At 41.4% G+C, this 22,917-nt stretch overlaps 1 protein-coding gene across 4 annotated transcripts in view; it reads right to left on the reverse strand.

Moving 5' to 3' along the window:
• Positions 1 to 4,952: 4,952 nt before the first annotated feature.
• The window catches only part of eml1 (EMAP like 1), a 76,045-nt gene continuing 58,080 nt past the window's right edge, over positions 4,953 to 22,917 (reverse strand). For 3 of the 4 annotated variants that reach the window (XM_080413581.1, XM_080413578.1, XM_080413580.1), the window contains 17 exons: positions 20,294 to 20,423; positions 19,155 to 19,304; positions 18,134 to 18,203; positions 16,671 to 16,781; positions 16,421 to 16,516; positions 16,118 to 16,252; positions 14,989 to 15,088; positions 13,211 to 13,362; positions 11,644 to 11,769; positions 11,330 to 11,461; positions 10,613 to 10,680; positions 9,855 to 9,943; positions 9,118 to 9,215; positions 8,578 to 8,665; positions 7,819 to 7,914; positions 7,464 to 7,594; positions 4,953 to 7,352 (listed from right to left, as the gene is read on the reverse strand). In XM_080413581.1, coding sequence (XP_080269707.1) covers positions 7,227 to 7,352; positions 7,464 to 7,594; positions 7,819 to 7,914; positions 8,578 to 8,665; positions 9,118 to 9,215; positions 9,855 to 9,943; positions 10,613 to 10,680; positions 11,330 to 11,461; positions 11,644 to 11,769; positions 13,211 to 13,362; positions 14,989 to 15,088; positions 16,118 to 16,252; positions 16,421 to 16,516; positions 16,671 to 16,781; positions 18,134 to 18,203; positions 19,155 to 19,304; positions 20,294 to 20,423 — 1,898 coding nt within the window. In that variant the 3' untranslated portion in view covers positions 4,953 to 7,226. The remainder of the gene's footprint in view (positions 7,353 to 7,463; positions 7,595 to 7,818; positions 7,915 to 8,577; positions 8,666 to 9,117; positions 9,216 to 9,854; positions 9,944 to 10,612; positions 10,681 to 11,329; positions 11,462 to 11,643; positions 11,770 to 13,210; positions 13,363 to 14,988; positions 15,089 to 16,117; positions 16,253 to 16,420; positions 16,517 to 16,670; positions 16,782 to 18,133; positions 18,204 to 19,154; positions 19,305 to 20,293; positions 20,424 to 22,917) is intronic. The other variant, XM_080413579.1, reaches the window with a different exon arrangement.

The following is a 22,917-nucleotide window of genomic DNA, read 5'->3' on the forward strand; positions in this document are numbered from 1 at the left end:
TGAGTGACCCCCCCTTTTTACTTTCAGACTATTTATTTTATTCTTTTACCTAATGTAGTTTATTTCTGTCTTTTTTTGGTGAACTATTGTTATCAAAACTGAAACATTGATATATAGCGTTGTTAGGCCTGCCTGCCTGCTGCTGGACTGTGCTGACGCTGGCTCTTGCCGAGCAGATTTCTGATCAGTTACGAGGGCAGCAGAGTCAGCCTGCAGTGAAACGCATAACTCAGCGTTTTATGTGCCACCGGCTGACCTAAAACGCAGTCTGCACCTTCCTATGATGAGTCACCACAATTACCACTTCACAAATCATTCTCACATTAACAGCACGGCAGGGATCTCTGTCTTTTTTACCATCTTTCTTTTTATGCTCTGTCTTTCTTTTAATTTCCCTATGTCTCTCTCTCTCACACACACACACACACACCATATAGCAGACAGAATACGGATTGCCACTGGTTTCTGGGGACTGGAAGGTTCACGGGTTGATACTGGCTCCATGTCGAAGTGTCCTTGAGCAGGACAGGAACCCCTATCTGCCCCCGATGAGCAGGTTGGTATCTTGCAAAATGTGTGTGTGTGTGTGTGTGTGTGTGTGTGTGTGTGTGTGTGTGTGTGTGTGTGAACCTAACGCACATGGTAAAGCACTGGGGATAAAGGCGCTATAGAAATGCAGACCAATGTTACCCATGGTTAAAAATAGCTCAGCTCCACATCAATATGCGTGTGTGTGTGTGTGTGTGTGTGTGTGTGTGTGTGTGTGTGTGTGTGTGTGTGTGTGTGTGTGTGTGTGTGTGTGTGTGTGTGTGTGTGTGCATGCATGCATGTACACACATACACACATTTGCAAAGGAGGCAACAGGGCTGAACAAATCACGTCTTTGAGTTGGATCATCTTCTGTCTTTCTGCAAGGCAAAGACCAGTCACCTTGTTGTTGCTTTGTGGAGATTTAAGACTTCCCTTTTGGGTCCGAGTCAAAGAGCTGAGCTGCCTCTGGCAAGAACACACACACGCACACACACGCAAACACACACAAGCAGCAGAGCTTTTGCAGACACACAGACACACACACACACACACACGATGGGACACAAGCAGCAGAGCTTTTGCAGACAAGAGAAAAATATTTTATCGCAAATTCGCCATGCAGGAACGTATTTCAATTATTTGACTACTAGAAGTCGTATTATATGAGTAGTACAGATGAGAATGATGTTTGGATCAGATTAAAACAGTAAAATCCAAAGCATTCACTTAACTATGAGGGTGTAATATTGGACCCCAAATGGACCTTCAACACTAAATGGTACGTCTTACACCCTCAGGATTGAATGAACACTAGGGAATAGGGATTTTACTGTGCACTCAGCAAAGCACAGTAGCATTCTGCACAGCTGTTCAGATTAGGGAGGACAGAGCCTTGAGGCTCCACTGTCTCTTATATGTCTTTTCCTCTGAGGGAGGTGGTCACATGGACAACGACACACACACACACACACACACACACACACACACACACACACACACACACACACACACACACACACACACACACACACACACACACACACACACACACACACACACACACACACACACACACACACACACACACACACACACTTTTTTTTACTATTCGTGACATCACATTTATCCCCTGACCCTAACCCCAAACCCTGGCAACTCAGTCCCAACTTCCAACCCAATGAAACTTCAGTGAAATCTAACTGGGGACACCAATAATTTTGGCACGCATTTGACATGCCGACCCCAATCATCTGGTTTCATTTCAAACATTCGTCCCCACAAATGTGGCCTTTGTCAGGAACACACGCACACACAGACAAACACACACACACACACACACACACGTTGGGTTTGCAAACTTTTAGGGACATTAATTTCATATCCCCTTACCCTAACCGTAACCACAACTGATCTAACCCTAACCTTAACCCTAACAGCTGTATCCCTAATTCCATGACACTGTGGTCAAGTCTCATTGGAAACACAGATTTTGTCCCCCAATTAGTCATGAGTCTCCAATCAACTGGTATGATGTCCACGATCACGCCCGTGCGCGCACGCACACACACGCACGGCTTAAGGAAAGAACTGCCCCTAATAGCACTCTCTCGTCCGTCCCTCTCTCTCTCTCTCTCCCTGTCTCTGTAGAATACAATACTTTTCTCTGGAGAGAATATGGGCCTCACTGCATTCTGCATACCAGTCTGCTCAGTGCAGGGCTCAAAATACTACCTCAATCCATAGGCCCTGCTGGGGTTGATTTAGAACACAGACTTATAGGATTTGGACAGAAGACATCCTCTTTTTCCATTGGCTGCATGCGTGTGTGTGTGTGTGTGTGTGTGTGTGTGTGTGTGTGTGTGTGTGTGTGTGTGTGTGTGTGTGTGTGTGTGTGTGTGTGTGTGTGTGTGTGTGTGAGAGTGTGTGTGTTACAATGGTCTGTGATCATGTGTATCTGTGTGCGGGCATCTCTGTGCGTCTGTGTGTGCAATGCATGCGTCTGTCTGATAACCTGCCTGGCAACCACCGGAATAAACACCTCCTCCCCTGGAAATGCTGAGATGGGTCATTTTGTGCCTGAAGCCCCCAATCATTCAATTTCCCTTCCATCCACACCATAGACAACATCCATCTCCATCATACACATTCAACGCGAGTAGCAAGTAGCACAGGTGGAGAAAATACGTGATGCTGTCGTTTCCATGACAACATTAGCCCAGCTAAATCCTGCATTCAGTCAAAATGGGCGTGTCCATCCATGACAATAGATCTAAAATTACATGGAGACGGTCGTATTGATGCTACTGTGTATATTATATAAGCAAGTAAAGAAGCTATATTCCTATCATGTCTATTCATCATCCAGAAGCACGGTGTGTGCGTGGGTGGGTCCGCCTGATGATGGTCAAAGTATTGTCCTCACGAGAGAGCACAATAAACCGTTAATACAGTCAAATACAACGTTTCGTCATGCATGGCATTGGTATATCGACGCATATTCGCTGTGAAATGAATGATCATTATGTACGTTGTGGATCATGTAGATCCCAGGATCATGTAGATCCCAGGCACAGGAACCGGTGCATCGCTCATACTGCGCCCTGACATGACGCGGTATAGGTCGGTCCAAGCAGGGAGCGCATTAATATGTATTTGTCCACACGGACCCCCCCATCTTAATTTTTTTTTTGTGCCAAGGACCCCCCCATACCAGATTTGTGTTAAAAATTTTTTTTAAAATATATATATATAAATAAATAAAATCCCAAGATTTGTTTTTGATAATAGCAGATCTACAAGCTCACAACGCGTCGCATTGCGACGCGTTGTGAGCTTGTAGATCGGCTATTATCAAATAGCTGATGACTATAGATCTAAATCGCTCATGTGGCCTAATTAAGTCGCTTCTTTTTGGGCTTGTTTTCATGGAACCGGGTTGCTTGTTTCTCTCGCGAAACCTGGCAATGCTGCTGCTGGGCTAAAGCCCGTTGCTTACCTCATTTTCCCTGAATCTTCTGTTCAATGGGAGATGGTGGTGATGATGGCATGAAATGACTAGCCGAGTCCTCTTCGTTTCCGAATAGCCTCTTCTAGACGAGTTGTAGGGCAGACAATAGTCTATATTATGATACGGCAGCCTCGTGTCCAGTACATATAATATTGTAAAGATTATATATATAGGCTTGAGTGTGTTTCTGAATGGACGCTATGCGAGAATCCTAGCGTTGTGTCCTATCTCTGCTTTGTGCTCCCTCGTCTCTCTCCACGTGCGTCGCTTATTCCCAATTCCATGTTCGTGCGATGCTCTGGTTCGGTAGAAGACGGCGAACTGTGGTCGTTTGTCACCCGCCCGCCTCCCTGTGTCCATATTTTCTTCCCATTCGGAGTGTTTTCTGTTTTGGTGGTGAGGAGGAGGAGGAGGAGGAGGAGGAGGTGGTGGTGGAGATTTGCAGGAGAAAATATTTAACAGGCGTGCGAAACAGACCGCGCAGGGGTCAGCTCAATGCTGCCCACTAGCGACGAAGACACATGCGTGCAATGCATGCACCCCCCTCCCATCTCTTTTCTCCTCCCATCTGTCCCCCCCCCACACACACGCACTCCCCGGAGTCCCCCCTCCCTTCTACGCTATGTTGTTTAACATGTGTTTTTTTTGTATGTGGTTCCCACCATAAAATGTCTGAAAAGGTGCTGGACGGTTTATACCCCTAAACGTTTTTATATTTTTTTTACTATTTTGAAAAATATTTTTAAATAGTTCAAATAGCCGATCTACAAGCTCACAACGTGACGATGTAGATCGGCTAGTTGAACTATTTTTACATGTTTTTCAAAATAGTAAAATATGTCTTTAGGGATAAGGGGTAAGGCGGTGAGCCTTCAGAGGAATGTGAAAACACCTCCATGACAAATTTCACACAAATACAAGTCAGTCACTCATGGTTATACATAGGTTTTGTTCTTATATTTTTTAAACATAAGAATTATTTTTTTGTTTTAAAGCATTATATTCATCACAAGCGAAAACCTCACACACAAATCCTCAGAATTATGGTTAAAAGGATAACTTTGAGGATTTTACTGTGCAGGATGACTTAAAGTGATAACACACAAACATGATGAAACATTAAGACTCATAATAGAAAAGGTATGAAGAGCCACAGAGAAATAGACATATCATGTTGCCTTTACTGTCAGATAAATGTTATATTTTGAAGTGTTTAGTGGTAAAACTATCTAAGAAGACTAAGATTTCACATTCACTCTGGAGAGGTGACATATGTACTATACTAGATCAAATATCAGATGATTCCCTGTCATGCCAACAGTTACAATAAACCAACCCTCTTAATTATAACACATTAAACATGTGATGAGATATTCAAATCTATTTGATCCCAATCATCAAAATGCTTAGAAGAGCAAGTTAAAAGAAGTTTATTCATGCATTTCAGTATTAAATCATGAGTTGCTGTTCACCTTAAAATTAAATAATGTTTTTTTTTTCTTCTCAATCTAATGGAACACAGGATAGAAAATTGAGAAAACGTTATTGTGTGAGGAATTAGGACTTGTTGAAAGCTATAATAAATGCTTGCTTGGTGATTTACTTGTTCATAATGTGAATAGCCTGATGTACTGTATGTTTATCAAGCTGAAGCCTCGTTATATGCTCAAAAAATAACCGATCTACAAGCTTACAATGCGTCGCAAATTGCAACACGTTGTGAACTTAGATCTGCTTATTTTCGGCATGCGACTCCATCGTACGACAAAGTATAAATCAGACAGTGTCACGCGGGACATCCCTCGTTCAACCTTGAGCAGTTTTAAGATCTTTATCTTGTCAGTGGTTGACAGTGCACAGCATGGGAGCACACATCATAAGTAAACAGTTACAGTGCAATGGTCTGAGACTTACACACAACATGGGCAGACTACAGACTCATACAGATTTGAAACGGCTCCATAATAATCATTGAACAGCTCAATGCTTGATTTTGGTTTGCCTTCCACTTCGGCTTTGACATAAATGCAAGGGCATGGTAAGATAAATCAAGCATGTCACAGGTTTCTCCAAACATTTGAAACCGTTTCAAATACATACAATACATCTACATTTTGCCCATGTCAGTTACAAACCTATTGTTATATTTACACAACTATATCTATACAGGGTTTCAGTAAAATAGAAAACTCAAAGTGAAATTGGCATTAGAAGTTGTAGCCCATGATCAATAAATAATAGAAAAACAGTTTCTGGCTGCAAGATGAGGAAGCCCAAATAGTAGCAATATCCCCATATAGTGCCTTTGAGAAAGACTAAATTCCTAATGTTTCATTTAATAACTGATTATTTATCACTGGTAAAACTGTGCAGTACCTCAGGGAACCTGATTGGAGCAGCACTTTTCCTATCATGTGAATGTTGGGCCTCATACGTTAAAGGGGCTGCATACAGTATGGTATCTCTAGTGTCATGATCATAACAAAACATGTGTGAATCATTATTCTAGTCATTATTCTCTTTGCATCTAAGATATTAATCTTCTCCAAAACCAGTGTTGGCTGGATCCTATTTCAAGTGCCTTGTAAAAGCATTCATGTACAACTAATTGTTTTTAACATATAAATCATAATTGTTGAACAATGGTTAAATAGAATACAACATAACTATGGTGTAAAGTTAATAACACTGCTTTCGCAAGGCGGAGTGGTGTCTTCAGAACAGAAATAGTTTTGTTCGAACATTGTTAATAACTGGGTAAAGGTTAAAATACTACTTTAGTAATGCTTTCCTGAGTTGTTAAAAGACAAAATAAGAAAACATGAATTTTAACAATTAAAAAGTCTATAGGCGCTGTCCACTGAATTACTCCCAACACAGGCTCTGTTCCAAATGCTCTTGTTTAGCGCCATATAGAATATTGTTTGATTCAAACACTTCACTGCAATTTTATTGGATTTCTTCTGATAAATGCTAAGGAAATCATCCTCTTTGGGACAGAATATATGGCAGGGCTGTGCACATACATGGCAGGGGCATGCAGTGAAAATCACTGTACAAATACATTTTGGCTTTAGAGCCTTTGGTTCTCTGTCTGTGTGGATTTGATCCATTTCATTTGTTCTGTCTCATATTAAACAGTGGTTCATGCTGTTTATTGCCGACATGTACACTATGTGAGTAAGCAATGTTTAGCAGGTTGAGTGAAAGGTGATGTGGAGCGATATTCTAGATTTCTGGATTCGATGCTCCCCTCACAACCATGTACACCTCCCACAATTCATTTACTTTAGGTTCCGAGTGAAGATCAGGAAAGAATCCTTCGGACTGACAGGCCCTGGTTCTGTCAAGTCACACTTCTGTTCTGTTCAGATCAGCTCATGCCATCTGACTTCAGGTCAGCTCAGTTCATCATTTGTGATCCATCGTGTGGGTGCTAACGTTTGGTTTGGTTCGGTTCAGTTTAGTGCAGTTCTCTCCATCTGAGTGGTATAGAGTTCTTTTCAGTTCAGCCGTCATCTCAAGGCCCAGTTGCAGTAATGCTTAATTTATACTCTGTCGTATGATGCGACACATTGTGAGCTTGTACTGTAGATCTGCTTTTTTCAGCGAGTGACACCATTGTACGACAAAGTATAAATCAGGCTTAAGTAGCCAATGGTATGTGTGTCCGTTTCATTTATTTCCTCAGACTATCCTCCACTGCATCACACTCATATCCTTCCCTCCTGTTGACACCAGGAAACCGTCATCATATAGGAAGTTCACATTGGTCACATGACTGCTGTGGCCACCATACACATGGCTGGGAGCCTGAAAGAAAACAAACAAACAATTTAAAGCAATTTTATGTGGCCACAGAATATGTTTTTGATTGGCTGACAGAAGGCCATTACTGGCCTAGTAGTGTACACAGTATCTTACCCTGAACTGTGAGCAGGGGTATGAGAAGAGGTGGACCTTCCCAAAGTCATCTCCAGAGACTAAAAAGTTCTTTCCATTGTCCCTGCAGACAGCGTTAATGTCTGTCCCGTCTGAGCCATCAGGCCACAACCCTGAGAAACACAAGCAATGGATTACTGGATGGACACACACATGGAAATCACACACACACACACACACACACACACACACACACACACACACACACACACACACACACACACACACACACACACACACACACACACACACACACACACACACACACACACACACACACACACACACACACACACACACACACACACACACACACACACACACACACGTCACTTACCAAAGACATGGAAGCCTAGAGTACAGGTATAGGTGGCCCAGGTAATGTCTCTGTAGGTCTCCATACCGACCACCTGTTTACACACTGAAGGGATCCCTGAGAAAACACACACACACACACACACACGTTTTTTCTTTGTTGGTAGCAAGTAGCAACTAGGTGTTTGATTGGTAACACAGTGGTAAATCATGCTCTCATTTGTTTTATTTTTAAAGTTCTATTTTGTTGCCTTTTTAAGCCTTCATAGTAGAGAGTAGTGAAATGACATGCAGCAAATGGTTCGACCGACATGGAATCGAACCAGGGACTCGCTGATCAGTATGTACAGTATAAGCCTTAAACACTTGGCTATCAGGTTACTCCCTGCTCTATCATTCAGAAAGACATGCCTCCTGATAGGGAAGTCCTTACTAACATAAATGTAACTTATTTCAATAAATAAAACATTATTTTAACCAATTTGTATGGTTTAGTATGTTAATACAATATAACTAGCACATCTGCAGTAGTTGGAGGTGGTCTCCCTACTCTTCCATGGAGACATTTAGACTCTGGTGTTGGGTACGACATCTACTTGACAAGTAGCCCTTCCTGAAGCTCACAAGCCCAATATCTCCCCTAGCGGTAGATGTTTCTCACACAGGAGAACCGGGTTTGAATTGTTACAGTTGCAATTACATTATCTCCATCAGGAGTGGACACACAAGTTACGATTGTAGCTTTAAGCCTGTAAAATTGTGTAAGGGTGAATATACTTACAGTAGAGAATCTCATAGTCTCCAGAGTTTGACACCAGATACTGGGAGTCTTCTGACCAGTCCAGATGGGTGATGAAACTAGAGTGACCCTGCGAGAGAGAAATAGGTGATGCAGGATGGAGACCAGGGTTATTAACCATTTAAACGCTATATACTTTATTGACCGTTGACCCCGTGTACCACAGGGGTCTATACTTTGCTCCCCCTTGTTTTTTCCCTCTACACCAAATGACTTTGCGGAAAACGGACGATCTACAAGCTCACAATGTGACGTGTTGCGAAGTGTTGTGAGTTTGTAGATCTGCTATTTTGAATTCTTCATATAACCCAAATATATGGAAAAACGCGGTCATATACATGTAACTGCAACTGTATCAACACGCACATGCACACGCACACGCACACACACACACAAAGGGGTTGAGGGAGGATCGAGTAGGAGAGACAAGGACCAAATATAGGGGTGAGAGGGGAACTAATTATAAAGTTGATGAGAGGGGGAACTAAAAATAAGGGAGCAGGCGGGCTATTAGGCACTCACCGAACACTTGCCCACCCGGCTGTACTTCCTGCCATTTTCTGCCACAGCGTAGATGTAGATGTAGTTGTCATGGGAACCAATAGCCAGGAAGTTACCATCTAGAAGAAAATGACAGGTGACTGGAATGTTAGAGGTTTCGGAGGGAACCTTTGTTTGCAGCAAAATACATTTTTACACTCAGAGTTAAATTAATGTTACAACCCAGAACTTATTTTAATGACTAAAATGTTACTTTAACCAATCTGTATGGTAATGCAGTGTTTGGAGGTGGTCTCCCTACTCTTCCATTGAGACATTTAGGCCCATGCAACCTGGTGATAGGTAGGACATCTACTGGATGACAATGATGTCAATACAATTATTTGAAGCTGAAAGCGCATAGGAGTAGACTCTAGCTGCACCGGTATCTTTATTGTGGTTCAGGAATCATTTCTATTACCTCTCTCTGTTGGGACAAGCAGAGAATGGATATAATGTTTTTATGGATTGTAATGTTTAAGTTTTTATTTTCTGTGAAATGTATTTTTATTTTATTTGCAGACTCTCTGTGCAAGAGTAGGACATAAAGTCATCTGGAAAAACATCTGGACTTCGACACTGACATTTCCAATTCAAAATTCCTTCGGGCGGACTGGATCAAGCCACACCTGGTGGGTTGATCCATCCCAGCTCACGACTGCCTAGAAGGGGAACTCTGTTATTACTGTATAATTATGTCATAGCAGTGTTCCACTCACCTGGTGCATATCGCATGACAGAGAGCTGTTCATTGCCATCTGTGTGGACTGTAACCAGGTCCTTGGTGTCAGTGTCCAGTACTAGCCACCTGCGGGATCAAAGACATACCGGTGAACAAACACACTTTATGTTTAGCTTAGTTTAGCAGTAGTTTAGTTTATTTCCAAATCCATAAAACTCACAAATGATGAGTGCGTGACCGGAATTGTTCTATTGGTGCTCAGAGTGGTTTTGAGATATTGAGCTTCAATGTTTTCACATTCCAGAAGGGTCAATAGATTTTTTTATACAGTATATTTAGTAAACTTCATACATATATTTAGTGCTCAATAAACAACATACCGTTGTTGTCAGGCATAGACCTTGTATCTCCATATTTCTACTTTTTGTATTTTCGTAAATGAATGCCCAACTTTGTCATACTAGTGTGTTGAACAAAAGTATTAAAAAACAGCCTATCTACAACCTCACGACGTGTCGCAATGCAACGCTGCTATTTTGCTGTTTTTGTTGACAGTAGTTAAGTGTGTCTGTGGGTTTTATAAATACAGAACCAATGAAAAGTATTAACAAAGCTTGTGACTGACTAACTACTAATTACATTAAATCCTCTGGAACACAGATTATTCTTCCCACTCCCTGAAAAGTAACAGTTTCGGACATACAATGTATAGCATTACATCATTTCGGTCAAGAACGTCGGTTAGAACCTTATAATTCTACGTTCTGGAGTGATTGAATGAACAGATCTCCTCACCTGCCAATCTGTGTTCCTATGGCGACCACAGCTCCAGACGGGTGGAAGCCAGCTGATTGGGCAGCATCCTGTCACAAACAGGAAGTAGAGAATGTCTAATGTCAACAATAAACAATGGTGGAGAGTAACTGTTACTTTACATGAATATTTAAATGTTTTCTATAATTTATACTTATGTATGTACTCCACAGTAAATCCCAGAGGCAAATGTTACACTTTTTACTACATTTCGCAATTATTTGAAAACTTCAGTTACTAGTTACTTTGGCTGAAAGAAATCGTTAAATGGGCCATTCATAATGAGTGCACTTTTACTTTGGTAGAGTACTTTAAGTATATTTTGATGCCAATACTTTTGTATCCTTACTCAAGTAACTTTTTGAATTCAGGCCATTTAACTTCTTCCACCACTGACAATAAAAAGGGGACACTGACATGGACCAAATGCATACATAGCTAAACTTATTCATGTGATACACCACATAATATTTGCCTATGGCATATTATATGAATTCATTAATCTTTAAAAAATGTTTTGTACCTCAGATGATTCAAGTTCTTTTCAACTACATTTGGAAAGTCATACTGCACTGTGGATATTAATTTAAAAACTCTGTTTCTCTATAACTGCTTGACATTTCACTGCCCTTTCATATTAAAGGAAATGTCATGCAATTTTCAAAATGGTCCCCAGGGGGCAGTGTTGACTATACTTACTTCCATGTTCTTGGTCCAGATGGGCTGATGAGAACTGGAGTCCCATAGGCTAACCTGCCTGTCATAGCCGCAGGTTAGAAACTGAGGCTTGCAGGGATGGACTGCCAGACCCCACAACTCATCAGTATGACCCTGGAGAGGAGAGGAAAGGAGAGGTATTTTTGTTATTTACCATCATTTACTACAGATATATACCCCTATGACTCATAGACCACAGTTTAAAAAAAGAATAGTAAAAAATACAAGCTATGCAAAGTAAACAGACAATTATAGTCCCACACCTTTTATACGACTGGTGAGGCAGGAGTACCTACCTGTGTTATGGGAGTGAACTCGCCATCTAAACTGCCTTGTAAAACAAAGTTCTTAGTGGTCCCAATGAGCACAGTCTCCCCTCTCCCCTCTGTTACGGTGCGAACCGGTCCAAACAACTCCGGTACCTGAAGGAGAACAGAATCACTCATTACACAGGGGTCAGTGCAAATCATTATCAGCACATCTTTATCAACAGTTTTGATGGAGAGGGAAGAAGCATTATAAGCTACAGGTAGTGCCAAAAGCATTTAATAGGATTGAAGAAAAACAGTTAGAATAATCTGACATATTGATGACCAAAAGCAATATTTCGGTACATTTCGGTCAAGGACTGTTTCACGCCAACATTTCTAAACATTACCAACTTAAAAAACCTACGATATTAAAGCCACAAAATACGGCAAATACATTTTAAAAATAAGTATCTGTTGCCTATAGTGTTGAGGCAATCATTTACAGGAGTAGATCATTTTTTTAAGGGAAAATATGTCTTTTGTGGGGCTACAAGTTTGTATTACTAATTGGACCTTTACCAATAATTCAGTTTTGTTTGTTGATTCAGTTTTCATAGGTTATAAGAACGCATGTGTTTGTGTCTTCATTTTTCTGTCTTAGTTTTCTTTCCCCCATTACCATTATTTCTTCCTAAGAGCCATTGGAGAATGAAGGAAACCACAATAATTCAGCTCAGCAGTGTATACTGTAGTGAGCACAATATAACCTTTTGTGCAGCAGGCAATAACCTTTGTAGTAAATGAGGCATGTGAGCCATACCGTAAATTCAATTCAATCACTGTATATCAATAAACCCCATTCATAGCACAAACTGGCCTCATCTTCTGTAATAAGGTTGTGATGCAGTGCTTGGAATGCAAAGTCTGCTTCCTGAGGCTGTAGAGTGGTTGATGATTAATGTATAAGGCATATTCATGTATAACCTTGCTACACTAAAGGAAGCTACGGTAGATTGAAAATGTATAACGATATTAAAACATAGCAGAATATTAAGTGGCTGATAGATAATCAAAATTGGCCCTACAGCTTCATCCAAAACCCCACACTGACCTGAAATTAGATCATATTTAGCACAGGCAAAGTCCTGTTTGGGTTTCCTGTTCTTTCATTTCCACATGAATATCTCCATACCTTACCCTCTAAAACTCCACACATCATTTCAAGTCTTAATGTTTATGATATTCAAATAATTTAAAAAATATTTTCAATCAAATCAGCTTTGGAATACCTTAAATGGTTGTGATATTCCTATATGTGGAATGCTGAAACCAAATGTATACTCCGACGGTGTAACTTGCCGATAAAACCAAATTTGTTTTAAATCAAATGACACCGTTGTGCGATGGATTAACCAAAGGGTGCCTCCAAATGCGTCATGTCATCATGAAGTGAAACAATGTGTTTGACGTCATACAGTATATTATTGATCTTCTCCTCCATCAGAAAAAATGGGATTTAGGTTGAAAATCTGCAGTTTCTCTTTAAAGGACCACAACACGTTTTCTCCATTCTAAATTTTAAGGGATCAACTTGAACGTGAGCTCTCCTCACCTCCACCATTTGTATCTGCTGGTAGTTACTGTCCCAGGAGATGAGCTTGCGGTCCTTCCCTCCAGACAGCAGGGTGCCGTTCCTCAACATGCACAGAGCAAAGATGCTGCCCTCGTGGGCTCCTTGGATCACTTGGCTGATGCGATTTGTTCCTGGGTGAACGAGATCAACAGAGAATAATCAGAAGCTGGCCCGGACCACTGGCGTAGCGGTCCGGGCACCTAGGCTACGATGTAGCCGGGCAGTGTGTCGCAGGTTCGAGTCCCGATCCCGACGGCCTTTGCTGCGTGTCACTCCCCATCTCTCTCTTTCCCCATTTCCTGTCAGCCTACTGTTCTATCAATAATAAAGGCATAAAAAGCCCAAAACAAAACAAAACAACAACACCACAGGACACCCTGCAGTGATTCTTCTCTCAGGTCAGGAGTGTCTTCTCACAAGACCGTCTGAGTTCCATCCTGTGTGTGTGACCCCACCCTGATCCCATCCCTCCTGACAACTCTCACACAACGACATGTCTTTAGAGGCCATGACCACAAATAGAGCTTGTAGAATGCATTGGGAATGTACATTCGCACGCGAGCGCACACGCACACACACACACACACACACACACACACACACACACACACACACACACATTCCTTTCTTGCCTTTGTCTCTCTCGTCAGATGAAACAATGCGTAAAATCAGATTTTTTATCAGTTTATACTTTACATTTCTTGCAGACAATATTGACAGGTCTTTCTCTCTCACAAGCTCTCATTCAAACAACTATGAGGTTTACCAACACACTCAGCTCTGTTATTTTTAACCACACTGGGGTAATGTAATTAAATGGTGTGTGTTGACAGAACCCGTAGATATCGTAGTATAAATAGGTCAGAAGTGCCCTACTTCTATTACCAGCCACCTACTTTGCTAGGGGACCCGATGACACTTATTGCTATGGATATAGGGATCTGCATGGCAAGCAGAATGATTCCTCCTCAAACAAACGCTTTTTTTTCTTAGGATTTTTTATATTGGGATTTATCCCAATTTGTTATTTATCACCAATTTAGTCATTATTCCAATTCCCAATTTTCCCCACACACGTGTAACCCCAATCCCCTACAGTTGGTCAGGTGGGAGGCATGTGTTTCCTCCAAAAATAAATTCTGTTCTATAAATAGAATAGAATGTGAATAGAATAGTAGTGAAAAGCTTGTAGATCAGCTATTTTCTCTAGTTAAGGTCCCGGGGAGACTTTTGGGTCTCGAGCTAAAAAGTTTGGGAACCACTGCCATGGGGGATTCAAACCAGAGTCTCCACGGTGATGGGTAGGAACCTTACCCCTGCACAGCCTGGACGGCCTTATGGAAGAGTGTAAATGTCTGTTTTATACATCAATGGTTCTCAAAGTGGAGTCCGGGGACCCCCAGGAGTCCTTGGAGGAGTTCCAGTGGGTCCCCAGCAAAAGTGGTTACCTTGGGATCTACAAGCTCACAGAGCGTCACTTCGTGCCACACACTGCGAGCTTGTACATCTGCTATTTTTGAACATTTTAGAAAAATCTTGAAAGTGCTTTAATTTTTTTTTAATAATTATGATTTTTTTAACACATATCTTCTCTTCTGGGGGTCCCTGGCACAAAACATTTTCAGATGGAGTCCGCGGTCAATTTGGGGGTCCTTGTCACGAAAAGGTTTGAGAACCACTGCTATACATTTCTATTTGGACTGCCTTACTGAAGCTGTGAGTGTAAATGTCTGTTCTATACATTTCTATAGCAGTACCTTTCCCCCAGACCAGGATGTTGCCACTGGAGTCTCCGGTGATGGCGTCTCCGTTTTCAGCAAACGTCACGCATAACACAAACTTTGGCTTCTCCTGTTTCTGTAAGAGGCAAACACGCAGGCAGGCAGGCAGGCACACACACACACACACACACACACACACACACACACACACACACGCACACACACACACACGCTTGAATGGCGTGTTTACTCAGGCCATTCAAGCCACAGTAAACACAGGAACATGTGTGGGTGTTGATAGAGTCCAGCTGGTTGACTGTGCATCTTCTGTTATGATGGATTCTGATCATTGCTATGGATACACAGGAAGCAGTGTGTGGACCCCTCTGTACTTTGTACTATTTTAGATAGGGGAAAGTATAATGGCTGTATTCATGTTATATTAACCCTTAACGGAGTTCTCTATCACCACATACAGTAGGCCTACATTGATAGGTCACCAATATTGGTATAATGCAAGCAGCGGTGCCAGCAGTCAAAATTGGCCGAAAGAAAATTAGCATGTTTTTAAACAGAATTGATATAAACTGCTTTATTTGTGTCGGTTTTCTCTAAAAGTGTAATTTCAAGACCTGTTTCACCACAAATGACAGTGGATGGAATACTTCTGGTTCTTTGATTAAAGAGCACAGATGCAACAAATGAAGATGATTGACAATACTTTGACTTTTATCATGTCCATTTAGTTCAACAACCGAAGTTCTAGCAAATGTCAACATCTCTTTGTCAATATGCCATTGACAGGCGCAGGTCGACATTTACTACAAAGTCATATTGTGTAACATTCATTTTACACCTCTTGTAACTGTCATTACAGCGTTTGTCTATACAGAAGGAACACTCAAAAAGGAATACTGCAGGATCCTAGCGCGCAAGGATCATTTGGAATGCAACAAAACTGTATTTATTCATGCTAAAATACAGAAATAAATACATTTCCAGTGCTTATGTCATTTTGACGAGAGTGCAGAATCTCATGAATATAAACAAGTGTTTAAAGATAGGAGATTAAATAAAGAAAGATTAATAATTTAAAAAGTTGAAAACACAATACGACTTTAAGATCTATAATCTGACAGTTGATCATAAGTAATGGACTTGGTACCTCAAACAGCCCTTGTTTCTTAACAAGCATGCCTTTCTCCAGACTCCAGAAGTAGAGATGAGACTTGCCACAGGTCACTATGATGTTGCTGTCTGTGGGATGAAAGTCTGTTGCAAACACAGACTCATTGGAGCACTGCCACATAAAACATAAAAGATACGTAAAACATGTTAACAGCTGCAGCAATATCTTTTATTGATATGCCTTTTAAAGTATTCATTCTTTCTCTCTACTCACACACTGACACATGCAGAAAGACAAACACATGCACCTGCACACACACACATACGCACGCACACACACCTTGACCTCAGCTAGTCTGTCTTCTCTCTGCCAGTCCCAGACAGAGAGGACATGGTCATTGGAGTCATCTACGACACAAAGCGTGTTTCCTCCGTTCTGAAACGATACAGACAAAGGCACTTGTGTGTTCATTGACTGGAAAAATCATTTATAAACACGACAATAGGTTAGAAACCGGCAGCAACAATCAGAATACAGATAGTAGAGAGCCATTTGTGATTCAGGAACCAGCCTTCTGATCTTTTCTTACCGATTTGGAGAAGGCCAGACACACCAAGGCTCGATCAAAGAAACCTGTGCCCAGAACATGAAGGGTGTTGAGGCTGACAGAGTCCCACACACGAACATGAGGAGATAACTGCTGTCACGACACACACACACACACACACACACACACACACACACAAATTGTTGAGAGGCATCATCAACGTAATGTAACGGTTAAAGAGTGGGTAAAATAAAAGCATTTTCATAAACAAACACGTTTTTATGAATTTTGGAAATCAATGCTTCAGTATTCTGTCAAGCCTCTGACATCATACTGTAAGTGGAGGAAGTAAACCAAAAATAGCTGATCTACGAGCTTGGACAATGCGTTGTGAGTAGTAGATCTGGGCCGATCTGTTGTTGTTATGCTGATGTTGAAGTGAAGTGGTTACGTTACGTTAGCTACAATGACTAAGAGGTGTGCGTGTGCGCATGTAACTGATATTGTCGCCCAGATCACATCAGGGGTTTTCAAACGTTTTCATGTCACACAGCTCCCAAATTGACTTTACTTGGACCCCATATCCCGATGCTGTCCTAGGAAAAGGACAGATAAATATATCCTATCGCACGTTTGTTTTTAGTTTTATTTATGAATTTGTCTAAATCAGGGATGTTCAACGTTTTTCACTACATATTGTATAAAATTGTGTTGCAGATTAAACCTTTTCATAGATTTAATAGATAGCTTCATAGACATGTTTGAAGGCACAATCATTGTGTTGTGTTGGATAGTGTTGTGTTGGATTCATGTTAATGTGTATTTTCAGACAGTTTCCCCTATAATAACTCTGGGGACCCCCTAGGTCTAAATATTATTATTGCACTTGACTAATAGATTCATATGAAATATTGCTAGAATAGCCACTCATAAATTATTGTTTTGCATTGTAATCATTTTACAGACTGGGTGACGACCACGAAGAGAGTGGTGACATCTGGAGAGACAGAGGACGGCCGGAGAGACGGCGACCCGCGGTGGAGAGGGTTGGCAGCCCAAACCACTTGAGGGGTCGCCTGGAGGAGGGTGTCTGTTGCAAGACCCGAAACACCTAGTGACTCCAGGAAAAATCACTGATGATGTGTGCAAGTTTGTGCATCAGTTGATGTTTTACTAACTTTAAGTGATTTGAATGGTATTGATATTAACTACTCAAGTGGTCCAAATCCACTTTGAAAGCCACTGGTCTAGATATTGTGGTTTGTAAACATCTCGAGCTGTCCATTATCTGGTGTTGTTTCTTTAAAACCAGTAAAAACCTACTGTATATACTTAGTTGACCGGGGTCCCCCAGGGCTCTATAATACGCTCCTTTTTCCCTCTACACCAAATGTCTTGTGAGTGTGTAGATCTGCTATTTTCACCAAATGTTCACGTAGGGTTCATGTAGTTAGGTGCCTTGCCCAAGAAAATAGTGTGAAAGTGTGAACCTTTAGACTTCTTACTTTGCCATCTGAAGAGGTGCCCGCCACCTGCCCGGTTGCTATGGTGATTTTATCAGGGTGGACAGCCAGGCTACAGAACAAAACACAGGGAGAAAATCTGTGAGGAATGCAGTTGAAAAGCTTTCAACATCAAAGACATCATTTGAATAAATGATGGAGATGGGGAGCGTGCTGTTATCACAAGATGAAAGACTTTTATTTTTCAGTGAGATTTTCAAGGCTGTGAATAAAATATTCAGTGTAGCCATCACACAGCACGCTGGCTGCGCTGGTGTTAGAGGAAATTAAACATTTTAAGTTAAATTCATCCTCTTAGGGCATGTCATCCCTACAGAGTTCTAACTATTTATTTTGGTCTACATAGCAGAGTGTGTGTGTGTGTGTGTGTGTGTGTGTGTGTGTGTGTGTGTGTGTGTGTGAGTGAGTGAGAGAGAGACATCCTTTGAACTGTAATCGAATCAGTTCACTAATAGTTTGAACCTTGTTCAATCTTGGGATGTGGTTCATTTTCCGGTAATCATCACAGCACTGACACACATTAAAGCTCTTTGGTGGGGGTCTCCTTGCACACATAATTACCTGTCAAATGTGTGTTCCTCCATTCGCACTTTCACCAACAGTACATGCACACATCTTGGTGCAAACACATAACACACACAGATATACCCACACGCAGACGCGTGCGTCTGCGTGTGGGTACACAGGCTTATTTCTAAAAACATTATAGGCATTTTATACTGTGATGGTATTTTTGGATATGCATTGTTTGGTTTTGTAGCCTACTTTTTATTCTTAAAAGAATAAAATATTGAAGCTTTATATTACATTATGGTGCAACTTGGCTGTGTTGTCATTTGTAAGTGTATTCATCTTTTAAATGAAACTTTAAACACATGAATGTAAGACACTATAGCGTGTGACGTGTGTGTGTGTGTGTGTGTGTGTGTGTGTGTGTGTGTTCAACAATGCATTAAGTGTGCAGGCTATATAATACGCACGAGGCCTGGTGTGTGTCTCTCACCATTTGATGTCATCCGTGTGTCCAGTGTAGTGTCTCTGCAGCTGTTCGTCTACATTGTACAGTACAACCACTGAGGCAATGAAATACACCGTCTCACCCGTAGGCAACAAATACAGGTTGGAGCGGCAGTCGCGACCGCGGTATCCATAGCTGGATATTTCATACAGTCAAAGAAATACCCCAGTAACGTCAAAAACAGAAAAACGTGATATGATCAATCAAAATGTGAAATGGCTAGAGACTGTGACAAAAGACTTTACCATTTCCTTAACAAGAAATCTCTAATGCATAATCCAATCTATAGTAGATTTAGGATAGCCCACATTCATGTACATATCACATGTTATGAATAATGTTCAACCATGAAATATCAGTTGAGACTATAGAGATCGGTGCTTTTCTTATCAAATTAAATGTTTATTTGACCTTTTTTCCCCCTCAGATTTACCCCTCTGGATCTCTGCTAGACTGAACATGCTACATCATCTTTATCTTTCCTTTCAAGGTCCCAGAAATATTGTTGCTTGCCTACCCAAAATAATCTGCCAGTGAAATAAGATAAAGAAAGAAAGAATATAAGACGACAAAAATACATGATATGAAGGAAGCAGAAACTGCACAGGTGGAGTTAATGACATTGTTGTGTTCAGGTTCTTACTGAAGGCAGGGAGCAGAGCTTGGTGCAGTGACAGCGAAATGAACATGTGAGCAGATCTACGCTGACAGGCAACATGGTGGAGATGATACAGTCATAGCTTCCCCTCTAACTGTATCAATCTGGGCCAATTTGGATTTCCTTCCTAGAGAAAATGTCTTTCAACTTTCCCAACCCAAGAGAGAAATGTATTCAAAAGGTTTTTAAAGTACGAAATCCAGGCAGAAGATCTAACCCAAGTGGAATGTTAATGTTATACGTGCCCTAGGCCAGCACCACATCCCCAATGCAATTGGATTTGGGGGGGCTACAATAATATCTTCTGGCAGACATTCCTTGCCATGGCTCTTTTTGATTCATGAAGTCATTGTACCTTGTTATGATTATAATCATCACATGAATTTAATATAGGTGATATGAACACTCAAAGAAGCATCGAGAGATGACTCATGATAATGAACCATTAAAACCAGTAGAAGGATACACCCAGTCCAGTTTGAGTTTATTGCTGGGCAGGTCAGCTCTGGCCTCCAGGCAGTAGGAGTCCACCACATCTTTGGGCATGAACATGGTGATGGGACGTCCCTTCAAATACATTTTCACATAACCTTCCTCTAGAAAGAGCGACAGACACAGTCAGTGAGGTGACACTCAGGCCAGTCACGATAGCATCAGACAGCATATACAGAGTAGCATTAATGATTAGTGGAATCATGCAAATTTTCATTGAATTTGATTATTAATTCCGCTAAATTGCAGACTTTGACGTGTTAAAGCAACAGCGTGACATACAGGAGAATAATAAGATAACCAAAATGGGGACACGCACCAGGGCTAAAAGTGGTTAATGTGCTATTGAGATGAGGTATATTTGAAGGACAAGAATGACAAAAACTGCAAACACAAACCAATCATCTCTTTAATTTACTTTATTAGTTATTTCATACCGCATACAATATATAACAGCAAAAGGAACTGCAAACAGTTTGGAAATGTTATTAAGCATCACCCATTTGAATATCCAGGTTATAACACAGGTTAAATTGCCAATTTAGAATGCAGACACAAGCAGAGGAATGGAATTGTTATGGGAAAATAACCAACAAGAAACTAAAGGTAATTAAATGTTAAATAGACAAACATGCGTTTAAAACATGCTGATGTTGAGAAACAAAACTATGCAAGACAACACAATGGGAACAATAATGAAAAAAAGAAAAAAGAATACAATTCACATACATTATTCATGTTGATATTCTCTATCATAGTAATAACTACATTCAGACACAGTGCCTCAGAAATAAGAGGCTCTCTCGTTACGTCCCTCCCTGTGAGGACAACATGATGCTCAGTCACTTAAATGGTAATCTCTCAAGACGGATTACATGAATGATGACTGAGCATTTCTAAGTTTAATATACCAATTCCCAGTTTTTCCCTTCTTGTGTCCCTGTTGCTGCTAACCCCTACAGTTGGTAACATGGGAGGGTGTATATGTTACAGTATGATTGGAAAACCAGTCAGATTGAAAAAGGAGTGCTCGCTTTCTTCGAGTTCACCTCCCGCACGCCCCCCGCGGTGGGGCCGGGGCCCCCCCTGTCAAAAAAAAGGAATGACGTCTCGGAGGTACCGAGACTAGGGGCGACGAGGATTTACGATTCTGTCCCCATCGGGAGTTCGGGACTTAACTCGGACGGCGCCGAATAGGCTGAAGGTGACTTCGCAACGCTCGGCACAATTTTCTAATTGCCAAATTAAAGTATATAGGTCTGAAGTGGTTGGTAATCAAAATCAAAATCTGCAAAGTAACTTCAGTTTTCAAATAATTATAGTGGAGTAAAAAGTACAATATTTGTCTTTGAGATGTAGTGGAGTAGAAGTAAAATTATTGAAAATCAAAAAAAGTTAATGAAAATACCTCAAAAGTGTACTTAAGTACAGTAAAAGACTCTTTAATCTAATCTGCTCTGAGGAAGGCTGCGGCCGAAACGCGTTAGCGTTCACATCTCTGAATAAAATGAGAAACCACATCTGAGCCACTGTCTTGCAATCTTTATTTTGGAGTGCCGCTTTTTCCACTTAGGTGGTTTTCTTTTGTACAGTAAAAGTACTTAGTTAATTTCCACCACTGAAACAGGAAGACACTATCCCTCCAGTGGTGTGTCCTACCGTGTTACGCTGTATACAGTGCAGATTTTTTGGGGAAAAAGCGTATACAGTCTACTAACCATTTCATCCATTGAAAACGTGGTAGCGTATACCCACGACCACGCGCGCATGTCGTGCACGTGCAGGGAATGATTATCGTATACACTCCGGAAAAAACCTAGAACACACCACTGTATCCCTCCCAGTTGTGCTCCCCGCTGAACAGACCAACCTGTAGGAGCGACAGAGACCACCCTCCCCACCTGGCTTCCCACCCTCCAACATGGCCAACTGTGTTTGCTGGAGCGGAACCCAAAGTCACGGTGTTGGGCAGGAACTTTACCCCCTGTGCCACCTGGATGCCTACTCAGTCAATTATTTAATTGCTATACTTCTTATACTGTACGTGTCTCACACACACACACACACACACACACACACACACACACACACACACACACACACACACACACACACACACACACACACACACACACACACACACACACACACACACACACACACACACACACACACACACACACACACACACACACACACACACAAGACATTTACCCATCTTCTGGGGACTCCACTGACAAATTCCAAATCCTGCAGCTGTCAAAATTTCACATACTGTATCTCTGTCACATCTCACTATGTTGATACCTGACCACCACAACTGAACTGCAAGACTCTGTTAGTTATTTACGTGCAATATTCGGGATAAGTGTGTGCTGTGATTTGTTTTAACGGGCTGGTAAGAGCCACAGTATCACCACAAATGTGTGTGTGTGTGTGTGTGTGTGTGTGTGTACAGTATACATGACTTGACATGACTCAGTAGCAAAACTCAGTAGCAGATCTGGAAATACTGGCTAGGAGATTTGATGGGGCTGCGATAGCTGGGCATGGGCATATCAAGGGGAGAATATGATGAGAGACTTCCCGACTTCGTCG

Source organism: Gymnoscopelus braueri (genome assembly GCF_963280865.1).
Source record: "Gymnoscopelus braueri genome assembly, chromosome: 19".
Lineage (NCBI taxonomy): Eukaryota > Metazoa > Chordata > Actinopteri > Myctophiformes > Myctophidae > Gymnoscopelus > Gymnoscopelus braueri.